The 23,806-nt window shown below is 45.5% G+C and overlaps 1 protein-coding gene across 5 annotated transcripts in view; it reads left to right on the top strand.

The window, feature by feature from the left end:
* The window catches only part of akna (AT-hook transcription factor), an 81,375-nt gene that overhangs the window by 6,322 nt on the left and 51,247 nt on the right, over positions 1-23,806 (top strand). For all 5 annotated transcript variants that reach the window (XM_052036790.1, XM_052036792.1, XM_052036791.1 and 2 more), the window contains exons 2-4: positions 9,192-9,687; positions 13,620-14,866; positions 16,382-16,456. In XM_052036790.1, coding sequence (XP_051892750.1) covers positions 9,351-9,687; positions 13,620-14,866; positions 16,382-16,456 — 1,659 coding nt within the window. In that variant the 5' untranslated portion in view covers positions 9,192-9,350. The remainder of the gene's footprint in view (positions 1-9,191; positions 9,688-13,619; positions 14,867-16,381; positions 16,457-23,806) is intronic.

Here is a 23,806-nt window from a genome sequence, read left to right as displayed (position 1 = left end):
GGTCTTTGTGCCATTAATGCTCGGATTGTTCAGGGAGTAAGTGAGTGGCAGAGATTAGCTGTGTCCCTGTCTGCACTCCATTAGCTGACCTCAGCCAAGACAATTAGTGTCCAGTTGCAGTTGATTGGGGGCGGGCAGCTGGCAGTGATTACAGGCACGCGATGGAGAATGGTCCAACCTTCTTTGGTGAATGTCACAGCTGTGACTTAACTGACAGCACTGGGGTAGTTGGCACACAGAGTTCATTAAGAAATAGAGCACATACAGTATCAGCAGTGTCAGCTACATCGCTGGAGGTGTGTGTGTTTCACTGCAAACTGCAACCTTAAAATTACTCCACACAATCTGGGCCCAATTAGGCACCGACCATTGTGTATCTCACTTCATTCAAAAGGCTGTGTTCATGTGAAACCTCTGAATGCTGCTTGATGCTGCGTGTTGAACACTAATAGTCTGTAACTGTCACTGTGCCTTGTAGATGATGAAATGCTTCTCGTGTGTTGCACAGTGAAGAGAAGCTGCATTTCCCAACAGGGCTCGGACATCCTCTCCGCCCATCCCACCCCACATCGCCTCATCTTCCAGACTCTCCCTCCCTCGGACATTCTCTCCGTCCATCCCACCCCACCCATTGCCTCAGACACACACCCCCCTCCATGGAGAATTGAGGTTGTTGTTGTAATGCTACAGATGTTGGAGAAATTAGGATTAATGTCCTCAGCCTCTTCTGTGTTTAAACTGTTGTTGGATCCTGAGTGTGATGTTTTCATTCTGTTCTTAGGCCATGTTAGAACAGGACAATTCTAATAATTGAATCCCCGATCAGCCCACAACATTGTCCCCCAACACCACTTGATTTTGGCCTTAAAACCCCCTTGCCCTCCACAAACCCTCCCTCCCTGCCTGCGCCCTCCACAAACCTTCCCTCCCTGCACCCTCCACAAACCCTCCCTCCCTGTGCCCTCCACAAACCCTCCCTCCCTCCCTGCGCCGTCCACAAACCCTCCCTCCCTGCGCCGACCACAAACCCTCCCTCTCTGCACCCTCCACAAACCCTCCCTCCCTGCACCCTCCACAAACCCCCCCTGCACCCTCCCCTCTCCCGACACTGTATCTGCCCCTTCTTCAAAATGTGTCCCAACTTCTCACACTCTGTCTCGTCAACTTGTGAGGAGCATCAGTGTTTATCTGGGAGCTGTTGGGATGAGAGATGTCACTCAACAGTGCAGCCAAGGGGAATCCAGTGGTTGTCCTCATCCTTCAGGGCAGCTGCACCACGTGGGGAGTTTCTGGTTTAAACCGCACTTCTGATGAATGTCGGGGAGGTCGCTGGTACCATGAAACAGTGTGTGGGAGATCATCAGATGCAGGTTCAGCGTTCAGGCACCCTGGACAGTGGAGAAAACATAAGCAAAACCAAAGTGGGAACACAGGAGATCACAGCAAAGGCACGAGCACTTCTGGATAACATAGAAACATGGAAATATAGAAAACCTACAGCACAATTCAGGCCCTTCAGCCCACAAAGCTGTGCCAAACATATCCCTACCTTAGAAATTACTAGGCTTACCCATAGCCCTCTATTTTTCTAAGCTCCATGTACCTATCCGACAGTCTCTTAAACGACCCTATCGTATCCGCCTCCACCACCGTTGCCGGCAGCCCATTCCACGCACTCACCACTCTCTGAGTAAAAAACTTACCGCTGATATCTCCTCTATACCTACTCCCCAGCACCTTAAACCTGTGTCCTCTTGTGGCAACCATTTCAGCCCTGGGAAAAATCCTCTGACTATCCACACGATCAATGCCTCTCATCATCTTATACAGCTCTATCAGGTCACCCCTCATCCTCCGTCGCTCCAAGGAGAAAAGGCCGAGTTCACTCAACCTGTTCTCATAAGGCATGCTCCCCAATCCAGGCAACATCCTTGTAAATCTCCTCTGCACCCTTTCTATGGCTTCCACATCCTTCCTGTAGTGAGGCAACCAGAATTGAGCACAGTACTCCAAGTGGGGTCTGACCAGGGACCTATACAGTTGCAACATTACCGCTCGGTTCCTAAATTCAATTCCACGATTGATGAAGGACAATACACCATATGCCTTCTTAACCACAGTCAACCTTTGCAGCTGCTTTGAGCGTCTTATGGACTCGGACCCCAAGATCCCTCTGATCCTCCACACTGCCAAGAGTCTTTAATACTATATTCTGCCATCATATTTGTCCTACCAAAATGAACCACTTCACACTTATCTGGGTTGAACTCCATCTGCCACTTCTCAGCCCAGTTTTGCATCCTATCTATGTCCCGCTGTAACCTCTGACAGCCCTCCAAACTATCCACAACACCCCCAACCTTTGTGTCATCAGCAAACTTACTAACCCACCCCTCCACTTCCTCATCCAGGTCGTTAATAAAAGTCACAAAGAGTAAGGATCCCAGAACAGATCCCTGAGGTACACCACTGGTCACTGACCTCCATGCAGAATACAACCCTTCAACAACCACTCTTTGCCTTCTGTGGGCCAGCCGGTTCTGGATCCACAAAGCAATGTCCCCTTGGATCCCATGCCTCCTTACTTTCTCAATAAGCCTTGCATGGGGTACCTTATCAAATGCCTTGCTGAAATCCATATACACTACATCTACTGCTCTTCCTTCATCAATGTGTTTAGTCACATCCTCAAAAAATTCAATCAGGCTCATAAGGCAGGACCTGCCCTTGACAAAGCTGTGCTGACTATTCCTAATCATATTATACCTCTCCAAATGTTCATAAGTCCTGCCTCTCAGCATCTTCTCCATCAACTTACCAACCACTGAAGTAAGACTCATTGGTCTATAATTTCCTGGGCTATCTCCCTTTCTTGAATAAGGGAACAACATCCGCAACCCTCCAATCCTCCGGAATCTCTCCCGTCCCCAGTGATGATGCAAAGATCATCACCAGAGGCTCTGCAATCTCCTCCCTCGCCTCCCACAGCAGCCGGGGTACATCTCATCCGATCCCGGCGACTTATCCAACTTGATGCTTTCCAAAAGTGTCCAGGACGGATTCCTGTCACAGTATGTTGACAGGCCAACTAGAGGGAATGCCATATTAGATCTAGTATTAGGTAATGAACCGGGTCAGGTGACAGATCTCTCGGTGGGTGAGCATTTGGGAGACAGTGACCACCACTCCCTAACCTTCAGCATTGTCATAGACAAGGATAGGAGCAAAGAGGACAGGAAGATGTTTAATTGGGGAAGGGCAAATTATGAGGCTATAAGGCTAGAACTTGCGAGTGTGAATTGGGATGACATTTTTGAAGGGAAATGTACTATGGAGATGTGGTCATTGTTGAGGGATCTCTTGCAGGATGTTAGAGATAAATTTGTCCCGGTGAGGCAGAGAAAGAATGGCAGGGTGAAGGAACCATGGGTGACAAGAGAGGTGGAACAAGTAGTTAGGAGGAAGAAGGCAGCATACATAAGGTGTAGGCAGCAAGGATCAGATAGGGCTCATGAGTAATATAGGGTAGGAAGGAAGGAACTTAAGAAGGGGCTGAGGAGAGCAAGAAGGGTACATGAAAAGGCCTTGGCGAGTAGGGTTAAGGAAAATCCCAAGGTTTTTTTCACATGTGAAGAGCAGAAGGATGACAAGAGTAAAGGTAGGACCGATTAGAGACAAAGGTGGGAAGATGTGCCTGTGGGTGGGTGAGGTTCTCAATGAATACTTCTCTTCGGTATTCACCAAGGATAGGGGCCTTGATGAGGCTGAGGACACTGGTGGTAAGGTTAATGTTCTGGACCATGTTGATATCAAGAGAGAGGATGTGTTGGAGCTGTTAGAAAATATTAAGACAGTTGAGTCCCTGGGGCCTGATGGAATATTCCCCAGGCTGCTCCGCGAGGTGAGGGAGGAGATTGCTGAACGGTTGGCTAGGATCTTTGAGTCCTCATTGTCCACGGGAATGGTACTGGAGGATTGGAGGGTGGCAAATGTTGTCCCCTTATTCAAAAAAGGTAGTAGGGATAGTCCAGGGAATTATAGACCAGTGAGCCTTGTGTCTGTGGTAGGCAAGCTATTGGAAAGGATTCTTAGAGATAGGATCTATGAGCATTTAGAGAATCATGGTCTGATTAGGGACAGCCAATATGGTTTTGTGAAGGGCAGATCATGCCTCACAAGCCTGATAGGGTTCTTTGAGGAGGTGATCAGGAAGATTGATGAGGGTAGTGTAGTAGATGTGGTCTACATGGATTTTAGTAAGGCATTTGACAAAGTTCCACATGGTAGGCTTCTTCAGAAGGTCAGAGGGCATGGGATCCAGGGAGGCTTGGCCATGTGAATTCAAAATTGGCTTGCATGTAGAAAGCAGAGGGTTGTGGTGGACGGAGTGCATTCAGAGTGGAGGGCTGCATGTAGCGGTGTCCCACAAGGATCGGTTCTGGGACCTCTACTTTTCGTGATTTTTATTAATGACTTGGATGAGGGGGTAGAAGGGGGGGTTGGCAAGTTTGCAGATGACACAAAGGTCGGCGGTGTTGTGAATAGTGTGGAGGACTGTCGAAGATTGCAAAGCTGAGAAGAGGCAGATGGAGTTCAATCCAGAGAAGTGTGAGGTGGTACACTTTGGAAGGACAAACTCCAACGCAAAGTACAAAGTTAATGGCAGGATTCTGGGTAGTGTGGAGGAGCAGAGGGATCTGGGGGTTCATATCCACAGATCACTGAAAGTTGCTTTGTAGGTGGATAGGGTAGTTAAGAAAGCTTATGGGATGTTAGCATTCCTAAGTCGTGGGATCAAGTTTAAGAACCGCGAGGTAATGATGCAGCTCTACAAAACTCTGGTTAGACCACACTTAGAGTACTGTGTCCGGTTCTGGTCGCTTCATTATAGGAAGGATGTGGAAGCGTTGGAAAGGGTGCAGAGGAGATTTACCAGGATGCTGCCTGGATTAGAGAGTATGGATTATGAGGGGAGACTAAAGGAGCTAGGGCTTTACTCTTTGGAGAGCAGGAGGATGAGGGGAGACATGAAAGAGGTATACAAAATATTAAGAGGAATAGATAGAGTGGACAGCCAGCGCCTCTTTCCAGGGCACCAATGCTCAATACAAGAGGGCATGGCTTTAAAGTAATGGGTAGGAAGTTCAAGGGAGATATCAGAGGAAGGTTTTTTACCCAGAGAGTGGTTGGGGCATGGAATGCACTGCCTGTGGTGGTGGCGGAGGCAGGTACATTGGTCAAATTCAAGAGATTGTTAGATAAGCATATGGAGGAATTTAAAATCGCGGGATATATGGGAGGAAGGGGTTAGATAGACTTAGGCGAGGTTTAAAGGTCGGCACAACATTGTGGGCCAAAGGGCCTGTATTGTGCTGTACTGTTCTATGTTCTATGGTTCAAAAGTTCCAGCACCTCCTCTTTCTTAATATCTACATGCTCAAGCTTTTCAGCCCGCGGCAAGTCCTCACTACAATCACCAAGATCTTTTTCCATAGTGAATACGGATGTAAAGTATTCATTTAGTACCTCTGCTATTTCTACCGGATCCATACACACTTTCCCACTGTTACACTTGATAGGTCCTATTCTTTCGCGTATTATCCTCGTGCTCTTCACATACTTGTAGAATGCCTTGGGGTTTTCCTTAATCCTGCCCACCAAGGCCTTCTCATGTCCCCTTCTGGCTCTCCTAATCTCTTTCTTAAGCTCCTTCCTGTTAGCCTTATACTCTTCCAGATCTCTAACATTACCTAGCTCTCTAAACCTTTTGCAAACTTTTCTTTTTGACTAGATTTATTACAGCCTTTGTACACCACGGTTCCTGTATCCTATTGTAACCTCCCTGTCTCATTGGAACATACCTATGCAAATCTCCACTCAAATATCCCCTGAACATTTGCCACATTTCTTCCATACTTTTCCCTGAGAACATCTGTTCCCAATTTACGCTTCCAATTTCTTGCCTGAGAGCCTCATAATTCCCCTTACTCCAATTAAACGCCTTTCTAATCTGTCTGTTCCTATCTCTCCCCAATGCTATTGTAAAGAAGATAGAATTATGATCACTATCTCCAAAATGCTCTGAGAGATCTGACACCTGACCAGGTTCATTTCCCAATACCAAATCAAGCAAAGTCTCTCCTCTTGTAGGCTTATCTACATATTGTGTCAAGAACCCTTCCTGAACACACGTAACAAACTCCATCCCATCTAAACCCCTTGCTGTATGGAGATGCCAATCGATATTTGGGAAATTAAAATCTCCCATCACAACAACTCTGTTATTATCGCACCTTTCCAGGATCTGTTTCCCTATCTGCTCCTCGATATCCCTGTTACTATTGGGCGGCCTATAAAAAACACCCAGTAAAGTTATTGACCCCTTCCTGTTCCTAACCTCCACCCACAGAGACTTTGTAGATAATCCCTCCATGTCGTCCACCTTTTCTGCAGCCATGACACTATCTCTGATCAACAGTTCCACTCCCCACCTCTTTTGCTTCCCCCCCTGTCCTTTCTGAAACATCTAAAACCTGGCACTTGAAGTAACCACTCCTGTCCCTGAGCCATCCAAGTCTCTGTAATGGCCACCACATCGTAGCTCCAAGTATTGATCTAAGCTGTAAGCTCATCCGCCTTGTTCACAATACTCCTTGCATTAAAATAGACACATCTCAACCCGTCGGTCTGAGCGCATCCCTTCTCTATCACCTGCCTATCCTCCCTCTTGCACTGTCTACAAGCTTTCTCTATCTGAGAGCCAACCGCCTCTTCCCTAGTCTCTCCAGTTTGGTTCCCACCCCCCAACAATTCTAGTTTAAACTCTCCCCAGTAGCCTTAGCAAACCTCCCTGCCAGGATGTTTGTCCCCCTGGGATTCAAGTGCAAACTGTCCTTTTTGTACAGGTCATACTTGCCCCAAAAGAGGCCCCAATGATCCAGCTAAAGCCCAATCACTCTGCTACCTCTCACTCCACTGCCCACTCCGAATGCTGCCCGCTGGATATGGCGGTCTTTTTAAACCTTGCGCGCCCTACCCGCTGACATCACGCGCCTGCGCAGTCTTGCCCCACTATGCCCAAGTAGTGAAAAAAAACACTTAGCTGCTCGGAAGTCCTCGGCCGATTCCTCTCGCTGAAACGAAACCTCCGAAGTTTTTTTCTTTGCTTTTTTGCATAAGCGTAAACGTAAAATGTTAATGTCCAGGCACCAGGCTTTCTAATGATACAGATGGTGCATGAATCCAGCTTGCATTTATCTGAAGCATCTCTTCTCTAGTGATCATATTTTAAAAAATTCAGTCTAATTTTACCACTCATATAAATGAAGACATGGTCCTTGAGCGTCAGTAGTTGAATGTACTGGGAATATGAATAGACTTTCACTCACAGGCAAGGCAGCATTTATTGCCCATCCCTAATTGCCCTTGAGAAAGTGGTGGTGAGCAGCCTTGAACCACTGCAATCTGAAGGTGCTCCCAAGGCGCTGTCAGGGAGGGAGTTCCAGGATTAGGACCCAGGGATGGTGAACAGCGGTATATAATATTTCCAATGGCATTTGGCTCCCTGGTCCCCTTTCTCTCAGCTAGTTGTCCACACACAGTCGTTGGTAATACGGATATGGTCAGATTATTGTGTAAATTACTCCACTGAGATTAATCGCGTTCCCATGGCAGCCCTGTTGGTCTCTTGGTGGTGTTTGTGGGGACGGGTTGGGTACTCTAACTGTACCTTCTGCAGTGTTGGTTCCATTTCAGTGATACACCTCTGTCTCCAGAAAGCACTCTCTCCCCACCTCCCTCTAGTTCCTGCTGCTGTAACTACTTCTTGTACAATAAAGTGAACCTTTTAAAACCAGCATCATGCTTAAGCTCTGTGTCACAATTAGTGAGTCAGTAAGTCAGTGATGTCACAGTCGGACTAGTAATGAGACCAGAGAGCAGCTCCCACTCCCGCCCCACCCCAACAAAACACTGTGGCAGGTTGGCTCCACCTGTTGGGATTTCTGATGAGGGGAGGATGATCTCCCAGCATCAACACTGATGTTGTTTATCGACTTATAATTTACAGGTACCGTGCGGTGAGAGATTGGTGTGAATCTTGTGTTTTCCATCCTGCAGACCAATGCCCTTCACACCCACTCCTTTACCAGTAGCAGGCGGGGAGTACTGTCAACCAAAACAAGTCACGTGATTCCCAGTGCTATGCAATGCTTGTCAAGAGTGCCCACGTGATTCCCATTAGGGATAAAGAGATTGCTAATATAAATGGCAATGGACATACTAACATTGATTGACCAGTGAAATTGCTGAAGATTGATTCTGAGGCTGCATAATTCGTGTTCAGGGACAACGTTGTTAAAGTAACATTCACTGTTTTTAAACTCCTTTTCTTGGTGATTGAGTAGCGAAAGTTACAATCGATTATACATCAGCTGCATTCAAAAGGAGAATAAAACTCTGAATATTTTTAGTACTTGGGATCCAAGTCCATAGCTCCCTGAAAGCAACTACACAAGTAGACAGGGTGGCAAAGAAGGTGTACGGCATACTTGCCTTCATCAGTCAGGGCATTGAGTTTAAGAATCAGGAAATCGTATTGCAGTTGTGTAAAACTCTGGTCAGGCTGCACTTGGAGTATTGTGTTCAGTTCTGGTCGCCCCATTACAGGAAGGATGTGGAGGCTTTGGAGAGGGTCCAGAAGAGGTTCACCAGGATGCTGCCTGGATTAGAGGGTATTAGCTATAAGGAGAGGTTGGACAAACTTGGATTGTTTTCTCTGGAGCATGAGAGGCTGAGGGGCAAATTTTGTATACACAGAGCGGTGGGTGCCTGGAATGTGCTGCAGGGGTGGTGGTGGAGGCAGATACAATCATGGAGTTTAAGAGCCATTTAGACAGGCACGTGAACAGGAAGGGAATGGAGGATATTGATCTTGTGCAAGCAGATGGGATTAGTTTAGATTGGGATCGTGGTCAGCACAGACATTGTGGGCCAAAGGGCCTGTTCCTGTTCTATGTTCTATTAACCTACACATGTTCTGTGCATGAACCCTAACTGTACCACGTGGCGCTCTGCTGACGCTCAGTTAATGTAATGCTAAGTGACAAGCTGACAGAGTAGATCAGCCTTCATTTTGGTGCATGCTTTTCCCGGATGCCCTGAAATATTCTATTACTGTTTCATTTTTGCAGGCGGGAGTCCTAAATTACTAAAGAGGCAACAGACTGAGCAAAGACCAAAGGCCCAACTGATCCTGATCAGAGACAGAATGGAGGATTGTGTGGACTCTGCCTTCAGCACTTGCAGTCCTTCTGTGGTCAGTCTGTAGCACAGTGAGCTGAAGGAACAGGATGGCAGTCTCTGAAACACCAGTGGTGGACACAGACCTGGATCCTGAAACCGATTTAGACGATGAAGACATTTTCAGTCAGATGGATGAGAATGGGATAATCGGAATGGACGAAGTCAATGAATATTATCTGCAGTACCATCCGAGGATGGAAGACAGTTTGGAAACGGTGGAGGAAGATGGAGAGATGATGGACGTGCACAATGACCCTAAACTCAGTGGCCCAGCACACCCACAGGACTCTGTGGATGATGAGAGCTTTAACATCAGTGAGTTCCAGGATTCAGATCCTGCTCCTTTGTCTGCAGAAGAAGATCCAAGCCCTAACCATCTGATGTGTAAGTAATTCAGTGCCTTGCACATTTCTGAAATGATCCGTGCTGCAGCTGTTACCTGCTCTTAAACTCATTATGATGATTGGAGCTCATCTAATCAGAGAGGCCAGTGAGGGAGGCATGTATTTAACTGACGTTCAGTCCAGGGAGGTGAAACTTGAAGGTGACATGGTTTGTCTTTTTCAGCGTAAATGTGCAGAATCAGATAACTAAGCTTGAACAGAGACCATTCTATTACATGTACTTAACTCATTATTTACATTTACATAAGAAAGGGCAGGAGATTATTTCCATTTTATTAATAACTTTGGTTAATTATCTGTTGTTGCTGAGCTTTGGTTTCAGGTGGTCTGACAAGAGTCACATTCCCACCTGTAGGCTGGACATTGCACTGTAATGTGGGGGAGCATGCCGCAGCCTGACCTCTGTAGTTACCCCGGCCCCTCACACCCACCACTCGGGAGTGAGGTGGGGCAGGGGGAGGTAGGACTGGAGCTCTGCTTAACTTTTCCTTTCTCTTCTCTGAAAATGTATTCACTCAGGACAAGAAGGCTTTGAAAGTCATCACTTGCTCAAACGGCATGCTTAGTTGTGGGCATACTATGTTGGCGCTGGAAGCGTGGTGACACTTGTGGGCTGCCTCCAGAACATTCTACGCAGAAGATGCATTTCATTTTGTGTTTCGATGTACATGTGACTAATAAAGATATCTTAACTACTGAGTCCACACTGAGCAGGGAGTGAACTCAGTAGTTAAGATAAGATATCTTTATTAGTCACATGTACATCGAAACACACAATGAAATTGTGTCGCCTCATCATAGGAAAGATGTGGAAGCTTTAGAGAGGGTGCAGAGGAGATTTACCAGGATGCTGCCTGGATTGGAGAGCATGTCTTACGAGGATAGGTTGAGTGAGCTCGGGCTTTTCTCTTTGGAGAGAAGGAGGATGAGCAGTGACTTGATAGAGGTGTACAAGATGATAAGAGGCAGAGATCGAGTGGACAGTCAGAGACTTTTTCCCAGGGCGACAAAGGCTAACACGAGGGGACATAATTTTAAGGTGATTGGAGGAAGTTATAAGGGGGATGTCAGGGGTAAGTTCTTTACACAGAGAGTGGTGGGTGCATGGAATGCACTGCCAGCAAAGGTTGCAGCAGCAGATACTTTAGGGACATTTAAGAGACTCTTAGGTAGACACATGAATGATAGAGAAATGGGGGGCTATGTAGGAGGGAAGGGTTAGATAGATCTTAGAGCAGAATAAAATGTCAGCACAACATGGTGGGACGAAGGGCCTGTACTGTGTTGTAATATTCTATGTTCTATGAAATGCAGGATAAAACTCCCAAAAAAACCAGTAGGGTGAATGTCAAATCATCTGGAGCAAACTAGTGTTCAACAAAATCATGTCAACTTGAAATTATTATTTCGTATATTTTCTTGACACAGAAGGAGGCCATTTGGCCCATTCAGTCTATGCCAGCTCTCAGAGTAATCCCATCCCCTACTTACCTCCCTGTAACCTGTTCTCTTTCACCTACCCATCACTCGTCACCTGTCTGCACTCAGGATAATGACAGTTAACCCACTGACCAGCACACCTTTGGGATGTGGGAGGAAACTGGATCATCCAAGGGAAACCCACGTGGTCACACGGAGGACATCCAGGCTCCACATAGACAGCAGCTGAGGTCAGAATCAAACTGGGGAGAGTGAGACAGCAGCCCTGTGTCACCTTCAACACTTCTCCATTTACGGCTGGTTAGAGTTCTCGCAGAGATTAAAAACAGCTTTTTTTTGGACAACTCTGCAAGGGGCAAAATGACAAACTTTGAGATGATCAGGAGCCTCATTAAGTGCAGCAACCATGTTAGGGATTTAAATCTGATCTGAAGATAGTACATGAGGATTCTGGCAATGTGTTCTGAAATGGCTGAGCATCAGAGTAGGCTGGTCCTTTTCGGATGAACAACAACATTTCCAGGCATATTCTGGTTGCCTGTATTTCGGATCTATTAAATTAGATGCACAAGGTCAACAAGTAGTCAAAAGGTGCTGGAAATCTTCAATAAAAACAGAAAATGGAGGAAATACTCAGCAGGTCAGGCTGCATCTGTGGGAAGAGAAGCAGAGTCAATGCTTCAGGTCAAAGGCCCTTTGTCAGAAATGGATAGGAGACAGAAGAAACTGGTTATGCTGCAGGGAGGGTGGGGAGGGGTTTGTATCTGGTAGGGTGAAACCGGGGAGACCATGGAGATAAGCTGTAAACAAGGTGATCTGGTCAGTGAATGAATAGGAACAGTTAGAGAGTGAGAAAGGAATGTAAGAGTTGGGAAACGCAGAGCAGGAGGACATCCCCAGCAGGTCAGGCTGGGCACATCCTCCACTCCCAGGTGCAGGGTCTGATGTAGGTCCTGATGCGGGTCTCAGCTGAAACGTTGACCAGTTTAATTAGTTTGGCACAACATTGTGGACCAAAGGGCCTGTTCCTGTGCTGTATGTTCTATGTTCTATGTGTGAAAGTGGCTCAGACTAATGATGCCTTTCCCCAGAATTTACCAACAAACTACTCACCACACATTTTAAAACACCAAGTCCAGTTCGTTTTCTTTCTGAGGAAAGTTTCCCATCCATTGTGCCCTGCAGATATTTTTATATCCCTGGTCTAATTTGCTTCAGTTGTAGATAGGTTGGCAGAGGGGCTCCTGGGAGATTCCCTTCAACAGTTAATCAACTTAAACAGATGTTGGGACCAGCAGCAGTAACACAGGTTTGTTTTAATTCAAAAATAGTGCAAGTGGTTCAGCTTCAGTTAGTTCAGGACAGCAGGTTATTCATTTTTCTGGGCCTGACACCTTCCTGTGAAAGAACAATGAAAGGTGTGGTATCAGGGAACTTGGAAAAACTCAAAGTAATAAAGCAAAGATTATTTCCATAATAAATTGGTTGTTCTTTGTAGGAGTAACCAGTGCTACACATTCTTGGAACTGTCCTCTTTGTAAACAAAATGTAAATCAACAACCTTAGGTACTTGCCATTGCCATTAATAATACTGAAGGTTCACATTGAATGCTGCTCATTCTCAAAGTGCCCCAGTCACATTTAGCAGGACTAGGAGTGCAGTAATTGAAGCATAAAGCTGCAGTGGGACAGATTCAAAACATTGTCCCACAATGCTGCCAGATGTTCCTCAGAAAGCACCTGCTCATCCCTTTGAAAATGATTCAGGATGAGGAAGAAGTGAAAGATGACAGTCTTGGTTCTGTGACAGCATCAGACAGACAGACAGACAGACAGACTGTGCTCTGTTGGAACAACATTGCTGCTTGGTTCACAGCTTAACTTGACTGACAATTTAGACAGGAGTTCAGCTTGGTCCAACCAGCTTCGGCGTTTAGTCCCAGTATGCTGCTTCTGATGACTGACAATGGAGATGAAGTGCATTGTTTGTTCAGTTAAGTCTAACTGAACACAGATTTTAAGCCATGAAAACACTGTGGCACCAGAATTCCTCCTTGACATCCTGCCAACTTCTCAGAGTCACTCCTCTGACTCCTTGCGAAGTCCTTAACCTGCGTTTTGCACCTTCCCACCATCAGCAGGCAAGCTACCTTCCAGCCACCAAAGTGCTCTTTCTTCACACACTGAACCTCACATTTTCTATTTTTGTCATATAATACAATAACAAGAGTTGAATTTGTTACTGAATTAATACAAAACTACTTCAAATGACTTAGAAGATACCACTGCCAAATTGTTACTGGCAAACACAATCTCAACTCAGCTCAGCTGCATGTAAACATTTTACTTCCATGAAAGTCACTGGGATGTGTGTGTACTGGGTGCTTGAGCTGGTTAGTATCGAGAATCAAAATAATCCCACTGAACTCTTTGTCCTACTTTCCTCTTACAATATTTTTTTCCAAATCCTAGATGAGTCAGACCCACAAGAGGAGGACGGGATTCTCAATAATCAGGATTCAAAATCTTTCTGGTATCATGAGCAAGATCAACAGATTGACAAAACTGAAGACAAGGAAGATCTAGGAACTTATAACTTTCAAAATAAAGTAGTTTCAGGGGAGCAGGATGAAGATGAAGAGGGATATGCCGGCCTGCTGTTCGAAGAGCAACCCAAGGAAACAAATCCAGGCATGATTGGAGACTCATGGGGCAGGTATATAAAAGCACCAAGTATACTAGACCACGGGGATGATTTTTCAGTGCAGAGAATAAGGGTTAACACAGAGAAACTTTCTGATCAATCCATTGAGAGTGTTAACTGCTCAAAAACTCAGGGTAAAGACTCCAGCCTATCAGCTCAGGATTATTACTCTGAAGACTTTGAAACAATGTTTTCCAATAACGTGGACCATTTGGGAGATGTGTTAGAACTCACCCATGATAGCAAAGGATGTGCCAGTGAGATTAGAAAGGAAGGGGAGGATAACTCTTCATCGAATCACCCAGTGTTACATTTTAATCAGGTGCTGCTAAGTCATCTCTCAGTTGAAGACCTGGTAAGTGAGGCAGATCTTGAGGCTGAAACTATTCCCGGGTCACCATGCTCCGACAGTGTTGGAGAATCAATGGGAAGTCCTACCAAAGGAAGAGCTTTTGTAAAAGGAAGTCCAGATCCAGGGAGTGGTAACACAAGACAAAATGATAAAATCAGACAACCTCAGGTCAGTAAAGCAGCATCTAATTGCCATGTCAAGCTAACCAATCATCAAAAATATCCTCTTAGCCTCAGTAAACCTTTGATATTAACAGATAAAAACAGCCAGGACAGCCGGCAGATAAAAACTCTAAACCCACAAAGAAGAACGGTTAATCAAAGAGGATCAACGAAGCCATTATCACGAAAGATAACCTCAGAAACTGCAATTTATGGCCGGGGTCAGCTCAATTACCCCCTGCCGGACTTCTCGAAGGTGGAGCCCCGCGTTAAGTTCCCCAAGGATGAGCAGACCTACCAGAAGCCCAGGAGTAAGACCACTAGCACGGGTACGAGCAGGAATGACCCTCAGCTTCTCGTCCGTTCTCCTGCAGATATTGTCCGTCAGGTGCTGCAGAGCAGCAATGATTGCCCTCTGATCACACCAACACCATCCGGGGTCAAGGTGGTGGAAGAGTTCAAGTGCCCACAACAAGCCACAGAAATGGTTTATCAGCTGCAGGTAAGAAGCCAGGAAGCTTGGTGGTTCCACCTTCAAATGATAACGTGAGGTGGCTCATTTGGTCAAAAGATTTGAATAGTTGGTCAAAGTCAAGATTTTTGGAGCTTCTCCATAGCTAAAGCAAGTAGAAATAACTTCCATTTCTATAGCACCTGCCACAGTGTCTGGTTGTCCCAGAGTGTATTAGAGACAATGACCTGTATTTGAAGTGTCTCTGGTGTTAGCACCCTGTATGCACACATTTGGTCAGATAGTCTGTTTCGGAGACATTGGCTGAAGGATAAACTTGATCCTGACACAAAAGAGCAGTCTTCTCATCTTCACACAGTACCATGGGATCTTAGAGGGCGGACACCCTAGTTTAACAAAGCAGCCAGAAAAGGTACCCTGACAATGCAGCCTACCCTTATTACTGCCACTGTAACAGTACAGTATTCCCACAGAATCATTCCTTCCATAGTACAGTGCTCCCTCAGAATTGTCACTCAGTGTGGCTGCCCCTTCAACAATTTGGCGCCCCTTCAACAATGTAGCACTCCTTCAGACCTGCCTCTCCGAGAGACAGTGTTCCCTCAGTACCAACCTCCGACAGATAGTGTTCCCTCAGTACCGACCTCCGACAGGGCAGTGTTCCCTCAGTACCAACCTCCAACAGGGCAGTGTTCCCTCAGTACTGACCTCCGACAGACAGTGTTCCCGCAATACCAACCTCCGACAGGGCAGTGTTCCCTTAGCAGTTACCCACTCATTTCGTTTCTCTGTCAGTGGGGCACTCCCTCACTCCTGTCCCTCCCCCAGTGTGGCTCTCCCTTAGTACCGTCCCTCCCCAGTGTGGCTCACCCTCAGTGATACCCCTCCCCCAGTGTGGCAGTCCCTCACTACTGTCCCTCCCCCAGTGTGGCTCTCCCTCAGTCCTGCCCTGCTGACAATGTTCAGTACCACAACTAACAATGCAGTGCTGCTCTGTTCTGCCCCTCCAGCCGGACAGCATTTCTGCAGCACTGCCCCATCAACAGCACTAATTGTTGTCCATATGTCAGTGTCCAGTTGTGTCTTTAGCTACACCCAGAAAATATCTCTTTGCTTTGGCCATTTGTCCAGTTGTTAATTTCAAATACCATTTGGAACGAAGGTTTAAATGAGCGTCTATCTAGAAATGTTGAGATGTGATATTAGAGATCAAATGCTTTATTCATCTGGAAAAAATGAGACTATTCATTACATTAGCAGAGAGACTAAGTTGTTTAGTAGAAAGCTGTTTACCAGGAATGAGTCAGAATTTGCCCGCTGACACCACAGGATCTAAACATTAATTGTGCTGTGCTTCTTTCAGAAGTTATGCCATTGATGGATTTGGTAAAATACCTCTGTGCTTCCATTTCCTCTTCTCACCTCTGCCAGAGGGCACAGAGGGATATTGAGAGAGGGCTGAGCCATGGTGGTGATTTAGGGTCAGTTGCCGTGTGCCCTGGGCTGTCAGCAGGCCGAAATCATAGCAGATGTTTCTTGTACTAGGAGGATTATCGGCGCCTGTTGACCAAGTACGCTGAAGCTGAGAACACCATTGACCGGCTGCGGATCGGGGCCAAGGTAGGACACACTGAGGCAGTGAATGTGGGAGGAATATTTTCATTGAAAAATTGAGGCTTGGAATTCACATCCATTGTGCACACAGCAGCCTGTTTAATGATGGAAAAAGTATTTGATCTTTATTAGAGGCCGTTAGAAGAATTTCCCAATTCCCAGAAGGAAATTCCTAATTCCAGCTATTGGTTTCTGTCCTGAGACAACGATGTCTGGAGTTGGTTATTGGCTGTAGATCTGCTGTTGACATGGTGCGGTGGATATCGTACACCTTTCCTTCACTCAGAACTCAAGTTACTCCAACCGACATTCAGATCAATGTTTGGTCTCCGGCTGCATGATCAGGGTTATTTGTCAAAACTTGGAGAATGTTGTCTGACTCTCACAGTCCCTCTTTTGGGGTTAGAAGAGCTGAGACTGAATAGAACCCAGACAGGCAGGTTGAAGAGGTGATACAAGATGGACCAACAGACGTTCAGGGCCCGACTGCTACAACATGCAGTAGTCTGCAGGACCCGGGGGATTGCATGCTCCCCATCGAGCTCTCACCAAAAAAGACCTCTGCCTCTGACACTCTCCTGTTGTGCTGCCATTGTAGGAGTTCTGGTCTGGATCATGGGCAAGGGACCTCGGGGAAAGGGTGCAGGGGTAAGGAGCGTTGTGACATGAGGGGATTGGGGCGGGGACCCAGAGGGTCCAGCTGGGTCAATGCATGGGGTTGCCAGTGCAGGTGACAGCTTCTTCCTGCATCAGCATATCAGGCATATGAGGGCACGGAAAGATTCACAGGCTTCAAGCGATTTAGTCGGTCTCCGTTTTCATTAATGAATGATTTTTCATTGAATCTGAATCATGAAAGAAAACGTGATTTTTCATGATCCAGTTCCAGGTACACTTGGTTTGTATGTTTTGAGGGAGGTTGTGATATGATTCCTGTAGGGCTCATGACTTCCTCTTTTTAAGTGGGTGAGCAGCATGTTTGAAATGGTCATATTAATGGTGATGGTTGGGTCAAGTTGGAAATTGTCACCCCTCAGACTTCAGTCAGGTGTGGATTGATAATTGGTAATTAGTTTATTATTGTCACATGTACCAAGGTACAGTGAAAAGCTTTTGCTTGCGTGCCAACCAGACGGATCATTCTGTACATAAGTACATCAAGGTAGTAAAGAGGAAAAAAAAACAGGACGCAGAATAAAGTGTTACAGTTACAGAGAAAGTGCAGTGCAGGCAGATAGTAAGGTGCAAGGGCCACGACGAGACTGTGGACAGGTTGGGTCGGGTATGGATTGGCTGTGGTCAAGTCAGGGTTTGATTGGCTGGGACAGAGTTGGGCTCTAGTCAGATTTCACCTTTATTTCTGAACAGACCAACTTGCCCGATCACTGTTTATCGCGTATTACCAATATTGATGGTAACGTCATCTCTGCACACCCTGGGGGCCAGTCTGGTGAGGTTGGTGTTAGTCAATCACTGGACAGGATATTTTTGCAGTAGCTGTTGCAGTCTGTTGTATCCTCAACCTTGCTTCAGGGACTCTTGCTCTCAGACCCTCCACTGTCAACTGCCTGGTTGTCACCATTACCATACATCTAAGCACCTCGGCATCTAGGCACCCAGACTTGGATGCAGGGTCCCTTCCCTCCTCAAAATTTAAACTCCTTGGAACTGCTCCCTCAACTTCCTCATTATCTGCAGTCACATCTGGAAGGGATTAATTATCATTCAGGCTGTTTGGTCAGTTGACACACCAGGGAGTCTGTAAGAACCGTTGGATGTTTAAAAGCTCTCTAATTGATACTGTCAATGTAAAGGCTGTGTGAATCCATCTTTGTCACTCTTCAGTTATCTTTGTTTCACAGTCGATTTAACCTGGTTCCTCTCAGAGTCCTGAATGAGCCCGGGCCCAGGGAATGGCTGTTGTTGATGGGCTTTCATGATGCTATTTTCACTGATAACTACCTTACCCTTCAAGGGTTCTCCGTGCTCATTAATTGTCTTGTAATCAAATTTACAAAGGAAATGCTTGTACCTGGATTTTGGATTACATCTATTCTCAGAGCTAACACTAAATTGGATCCCCTGCAAAAAATTCAGAATTGGCCAATATTCTTTTCAAACCCAGAAACAAACTATGGAGCATCAGAGGCTGCGGGGAGACTTGATAGAAGTTTATAAAATTACGAGAGGCAGAGACAGTGTAGACAGCCAGAGTCTTTTTCCCAGGGTAGAAATGTTAAATACTAGAGGACATGGGTTTAAGGTGAGAGGGGGAAAGTTTAAAGGAGATTTATGGGGGTGGGCGCCTGGAACGAGCTGCCAAGGGTGGTGGTGGAAGCAGATATGTGAATAACATTTAAGAGGCACTTGGACAGGCACATGGACAGGCGGGAACAGAAGGATTTAGATCATGTGCAAGCAGATGGGATTAGTTTAAACTGGCATCATGGTCAGCACAGACATGGTGGGCTGAAGAGCCTGTTCTTGTTCTACGTTCTATGTTTTGAAAAGGACTTGCACAATTCCCATGGGGACCCCACTCAGGTCAGTGCATCTATTGACACACTGCTGCTCAGTAGCCAGGGAACATTAGAGCACAAGTAGCAGTAGTCTCTGCTCTGCTATTAAATATCCTGGATGATCTTTCGCCTTTGTGCTATTTTCCTCAACTAACCACATATCCCTAATAGCCAAACATTTACCAATCTCTGTGTCGAAAATACTCAGCGTCTGAACCTCCACAGGCATTTGAGAACAGAATTCCAAAGATTCCCTACCCTCTGGGTGAAGAAATTATTTCTCACCTTTGTCTTAAATGATTAAGTCCTTGCTCTGAGATTGTGACCCCTGGTTCCAGATACCCCAGCCAGCAGAAACATCATCCCTGCATCTACCAGTCAAGCTCCGTAAGAATTCTGCATGCCTCAAAACGATCACCTCTCATTCTTCTAAACCCTTGAGTACAGCCCTAGTCTGGTTAATCTCTGGTAATGCTGCACACTCACCATCCCAAGGATCAATCAGGTGAACCTTTGTAGTACTCTCACTGTCAAAAGCATATCAAGGACCAATACATAGTAATTCCAGACGCAATCTCACTGGGGTTCTATACAATTGGAGCAAGATTTGTCCAATCTTGCAATAACGGCCAGCAGAAGATTTGCCTTCCTAGTTGCTTGCTGTACCTGGATGGACCAGGATACCTGGGTCTGTCCAAACACTAAAACCTTTGAATCACTCCCCATGAAAAGATTACCCCACCCTTTCACTTTTCTACCTCGCAGTTCTCCACACTATATTTCAGCTGACATCGCAACCCAAAAGTTATCTTTTAATTGCAACTCTTTTTATCTCTCCATAACCCTGGGATAAAGACTTGTACTACCTATGCCTATCTATCCTACCTACCACCAGCCTACCTACCTACCACCAGCCTACCTACCTACCAACAGCCTACCTACCACCAGCCTACCTACCTATCACCAGCCTACCTACCACCAGCCAATCTACCACCAGCCTACCTACCCTATTTATGCCTCTCATAATCACACTGACAGGAATTTCATGTCCTCACATGTTAAATCAGGGTGATGTGCACACCACTGCTCACACCTACAGAGTGGACATCTCGCCAAGAGTGTCTCTTATCCAGAGGTCAAGTTTCCACATCAAGAAATAATCAGATACTTTAACCAGATATTAAAGTAATTGGGGCAGGAATCAAGTATTTGCAAGTTCTATTCAAGTGGATCTGTAAGGGAGACGGAAATCTCTAACTGTTACATATTGAGAATAATTTTTCTCATATTTTGAAAACAATTTTAATTTAAAAGGGAATTATTTTCAAAATCTCTGATTTGGTGACTAAAACGCAGATATTGGCTGATACTGTTACGTTTTTATGGGTTTTTCCTTGTTTTTTCCATCAAACAGCTTCGGTTTTTGGTAGTGGGAGTAGACTTTTTTATAATAAAATACTTCAATTTTTTTTTCCTTTATTAACTATTACATGTGATTATTAACTGAGAGTATTGTGATCTTAAGTATGATTTAACACAACGTATTCAGTAGTATTTTTACTCTCTTTTTTGATGCATATATTCTGTATTTTTTTCATGGATTTAATAAAAATATTGTAAAAAAAAAGTAAATTAGCTTCAGGATTCCCTCTGTGACCACTTGTGGCCTTCATTCAGTGGAAGATTCAGAAGGGACAAGGTGATAAAGGATGCAGCCCCACTTGATATTTTGATTTTTTGAGTCATAGAGTCATACAGCAGAGAAACAGGCCCTTCAGCTCAACCGGTCCATGCCGACCACGATTCCCATCTAAGCCAGTTCCATCTGCCCACATTTGGCTCATATCCCTTGAAACCTCTCCCATCCATGGACCTGTCCAAGTACCTTTTAAATGTTGTTAATGTACCTGCCTCAACCACTTCCTCTGGCAGCTCATTCCACATACTGACCACACTCTGGGTAGAAAAAGTTGCCTCTCAGGTTCCTATCAAATCTCTCCCCTCTCACCTTAAACCCTGGGGTAACAGACTGCATATATTCACCCTATCCATGCCCCTCATAATTTTATATGCCTTTATAATATCACCCCTCATTCTCCTATGCTCCAATGAAAATAGTCCCAACCTGCTCAACCTCTCTCCATAACTCAGTCCCTCGAGTCCTGGCAATATCCTTGTAAATCTCCTCTATTATCTTTCCAGCTTAATGATATCTTTCCTATCGTAGGGCGATCAAAACTGAATACAATATTCCAAATGCGGCCTCACCAACTTCTTGTACAACTGCAACATTACATCCCAACTTCTCTACTCAATACCCTGACTGATAAAGGCCAGCATGCCAAAAGGCCTTCTTCACCACCCTGTGTATCTGTGACGCCACTTTCAGGGAACCATGTACTTATACTCCTAGGTCCCTCTGTTCTACAACACTCCCCAGGGCCCTACCGTTCACTGTGAAAGTCCTACCCTTATTTGTCTTGCTGTTCTGAGAAATTTTCTGGTCCCACAAAGGGCTTTAGACCTGAAGCATTAACTCTGTTTTCTCTCTCCACACATGCTGCCTGACCTGCTGAGTGTTTCCAGCATTCGCTGTTTTAATTTTAGATTTCTGTCCTCTGCTTTTTTTTGATTTTCCTCCCAATTTCACCTTGCCCCATCCCCCTGCTCTCCACCACGTCTCCCTTTCTTTGCCGTGCCCCTCACTTCTCCCACCCTAGCCCTTCCTGCCCTCTCACTCTCACCCCTCCCTTCTCCCTTACCTCACCCTCTCATCAACTCCAACCCCACCCAACCTCTCCCTGCCCTAGTACCAATCTCCCATGATCCCCCCTCCCCACCTCTCTGACCACCACCCCCACCATGCATTCTTCATGCTTCATTCTGTCCTGTAATTCTGTACATGGTGTTTGAATTATTTCAGACACAGAGGTCAGCATCAGAGAGCTGGTCTGTGGGGTCTGGGTGTGCTTTGAAGGGGCCTCAGTCAGGAGAGGCAGCTGCCATGAGCAATGTGTGTGCTGTGTGTGGACACTGCCAGTGCCTACAGAGTCCAACACTGACCCTGAGTAATGCTCCTTAATTTGCAGTTATTTGTAGTGAGGGATGAAGAATGTGAGAGATTGAATAGAGCCTGTTACTTAGCGAAATGAATGCACACAGATTGTCCAACAGCTTGATAAGTTTAAGTAGATCATAGAAATATATCACAAGGGCATTGATTGGGTTTTTTAATATTCACTATTTTTGAAAACACATTCTGGCTTTGTTGTTTGAACACAGTTTGAAATCCCAGCTGAGGGAGAGTGGGGATCCACAGTGGGAGGTATGTACTGAGGGGCTGTAATGTTGATTGTCAGGTCTGATTCCTTCAAGGGCTGGGGAGGAATCTCTGGCCTTTCACTCTGTGACTCTGAGTTTGGTTATCCTGTTGCTGTACAAACAGTGTACACTGATAGGCCTCCCACTGTGCACTAAAACCACCAGCAGTGTAAATCTGTGGAAGTTTATCAGTTTCTCTCTCTTTGTTCACCACCTGCTGAGCTTGTTCTTGTGGCAGGAAATTTGGCAAATCTCCATATGCTCCTTTTGCTGATTACATTGGCCAATTTATTCCCTTTGCCCATCGTCAGTAAGTCTGTAAGTCAGTAAGTCAGTAAGTCAGTAAGTCAGTGCAGATGGACTTGAACTGAGGTTCTGCACATTTCCAGACTAACTGCCCTCATAAACAAATGGAAAGCCGCAGCAGCATTGTGTAACGTTGGATCGGGTTTGTGTCATTCCAACATATTCCACACATTGACAGCTGGAATATTACATTTACCTCTCTGCGACCCCATAGGTTTCCTCTGGGTGTACTGGTTACCTCCCAGATTCCAATGCCCCTGTGGGATGGTGGGTTAATTGACTCTAAGTGTGTGGCTGACTGGTGGAATCTGTGGGGAGTTGATGATAATATGGAAAGAATAAAATAGGATTCATGTAGGTTTCTCTTTGTCTTCCTTACTTATTTTTTGCCCTACTCCTTCCTTTTCCCTCCTATACACTCCTCTGCTATCTGTGTACACACTGCTTCTTCGCAATGGTTCCCTATTGTCGTTCCTCCGTGGAGTCTCCACATTATAGTTTGTTCTTTCCTTTTAGCAGGATATATTTTTGAAGACTATTTAAATATTTCCTGTTGTTTACCAGTCATTCTTTCCCAATATTGTCACTTGTTTTATCTTCCAAAGTTTTATTCTCAACCCTCAAAATCACTTTCCCCAGCATACAATCTTGGCATTCATCATACCGAAGTTCCTCTCTATGATCATCTTAGAGGGTATTTTGTTATGTCAGCACTACCTTTCTGTTCCCTTACCCATTCTGGTCTTTCTCGATAACAAGACCAGAAGAGAATCCTTTGTTGGGGTTTTTACGTATTGAGTTACAAAGGAATCCGGCACACATTACAGAACAGCATTCCTTTGACCTCCCTCTTCTGTCCAGTCAATATTCTCCAGTAATTATTATTCTAAAGTGGCTACACAGGTAGATAGTGTGGTTAAGAAGGCTTATGGAATGCTTGCTTTCATTAATGGAAATATTGAGTATAGGAGTCAAGAAGTTATGATGCATCTCTATAGAACTCTGGTTAGGCCGCATTTAGAGTACTGTGTGCAATTCTGATCACCTCACTATAAGAAGGATATTGGAGGCATTGTGGACAGCGAGGAGGGCTTTCAAAGCTTGCAGAGAGATCTGGACCAACTGGAAAAATGGGCCAGAAAATGGCAGATAGAATTTAATGCAGACAAGTGTGAGGTGTTGCATTTTGGAAGGACAAATCAAGATAGGA

Source organism: Pristis pectinata, chromosome 23, assembly GCF_009764475.1.
Source record: "Pristis pectinata isolate sPriPec2 chromosome 23, sPriPec2.1.pri, whole genome shotgun sequence".
Taxonomy (NCBI): Eukaryota; Metazoa; Chordata; class Chondrichthyes; order Rhinopristiformes; family Pristidae; genus Pristis; species Pristis pectinata.
This window is presented reverse-complemented; position numbering and strand designations above follow the sequence as displayed.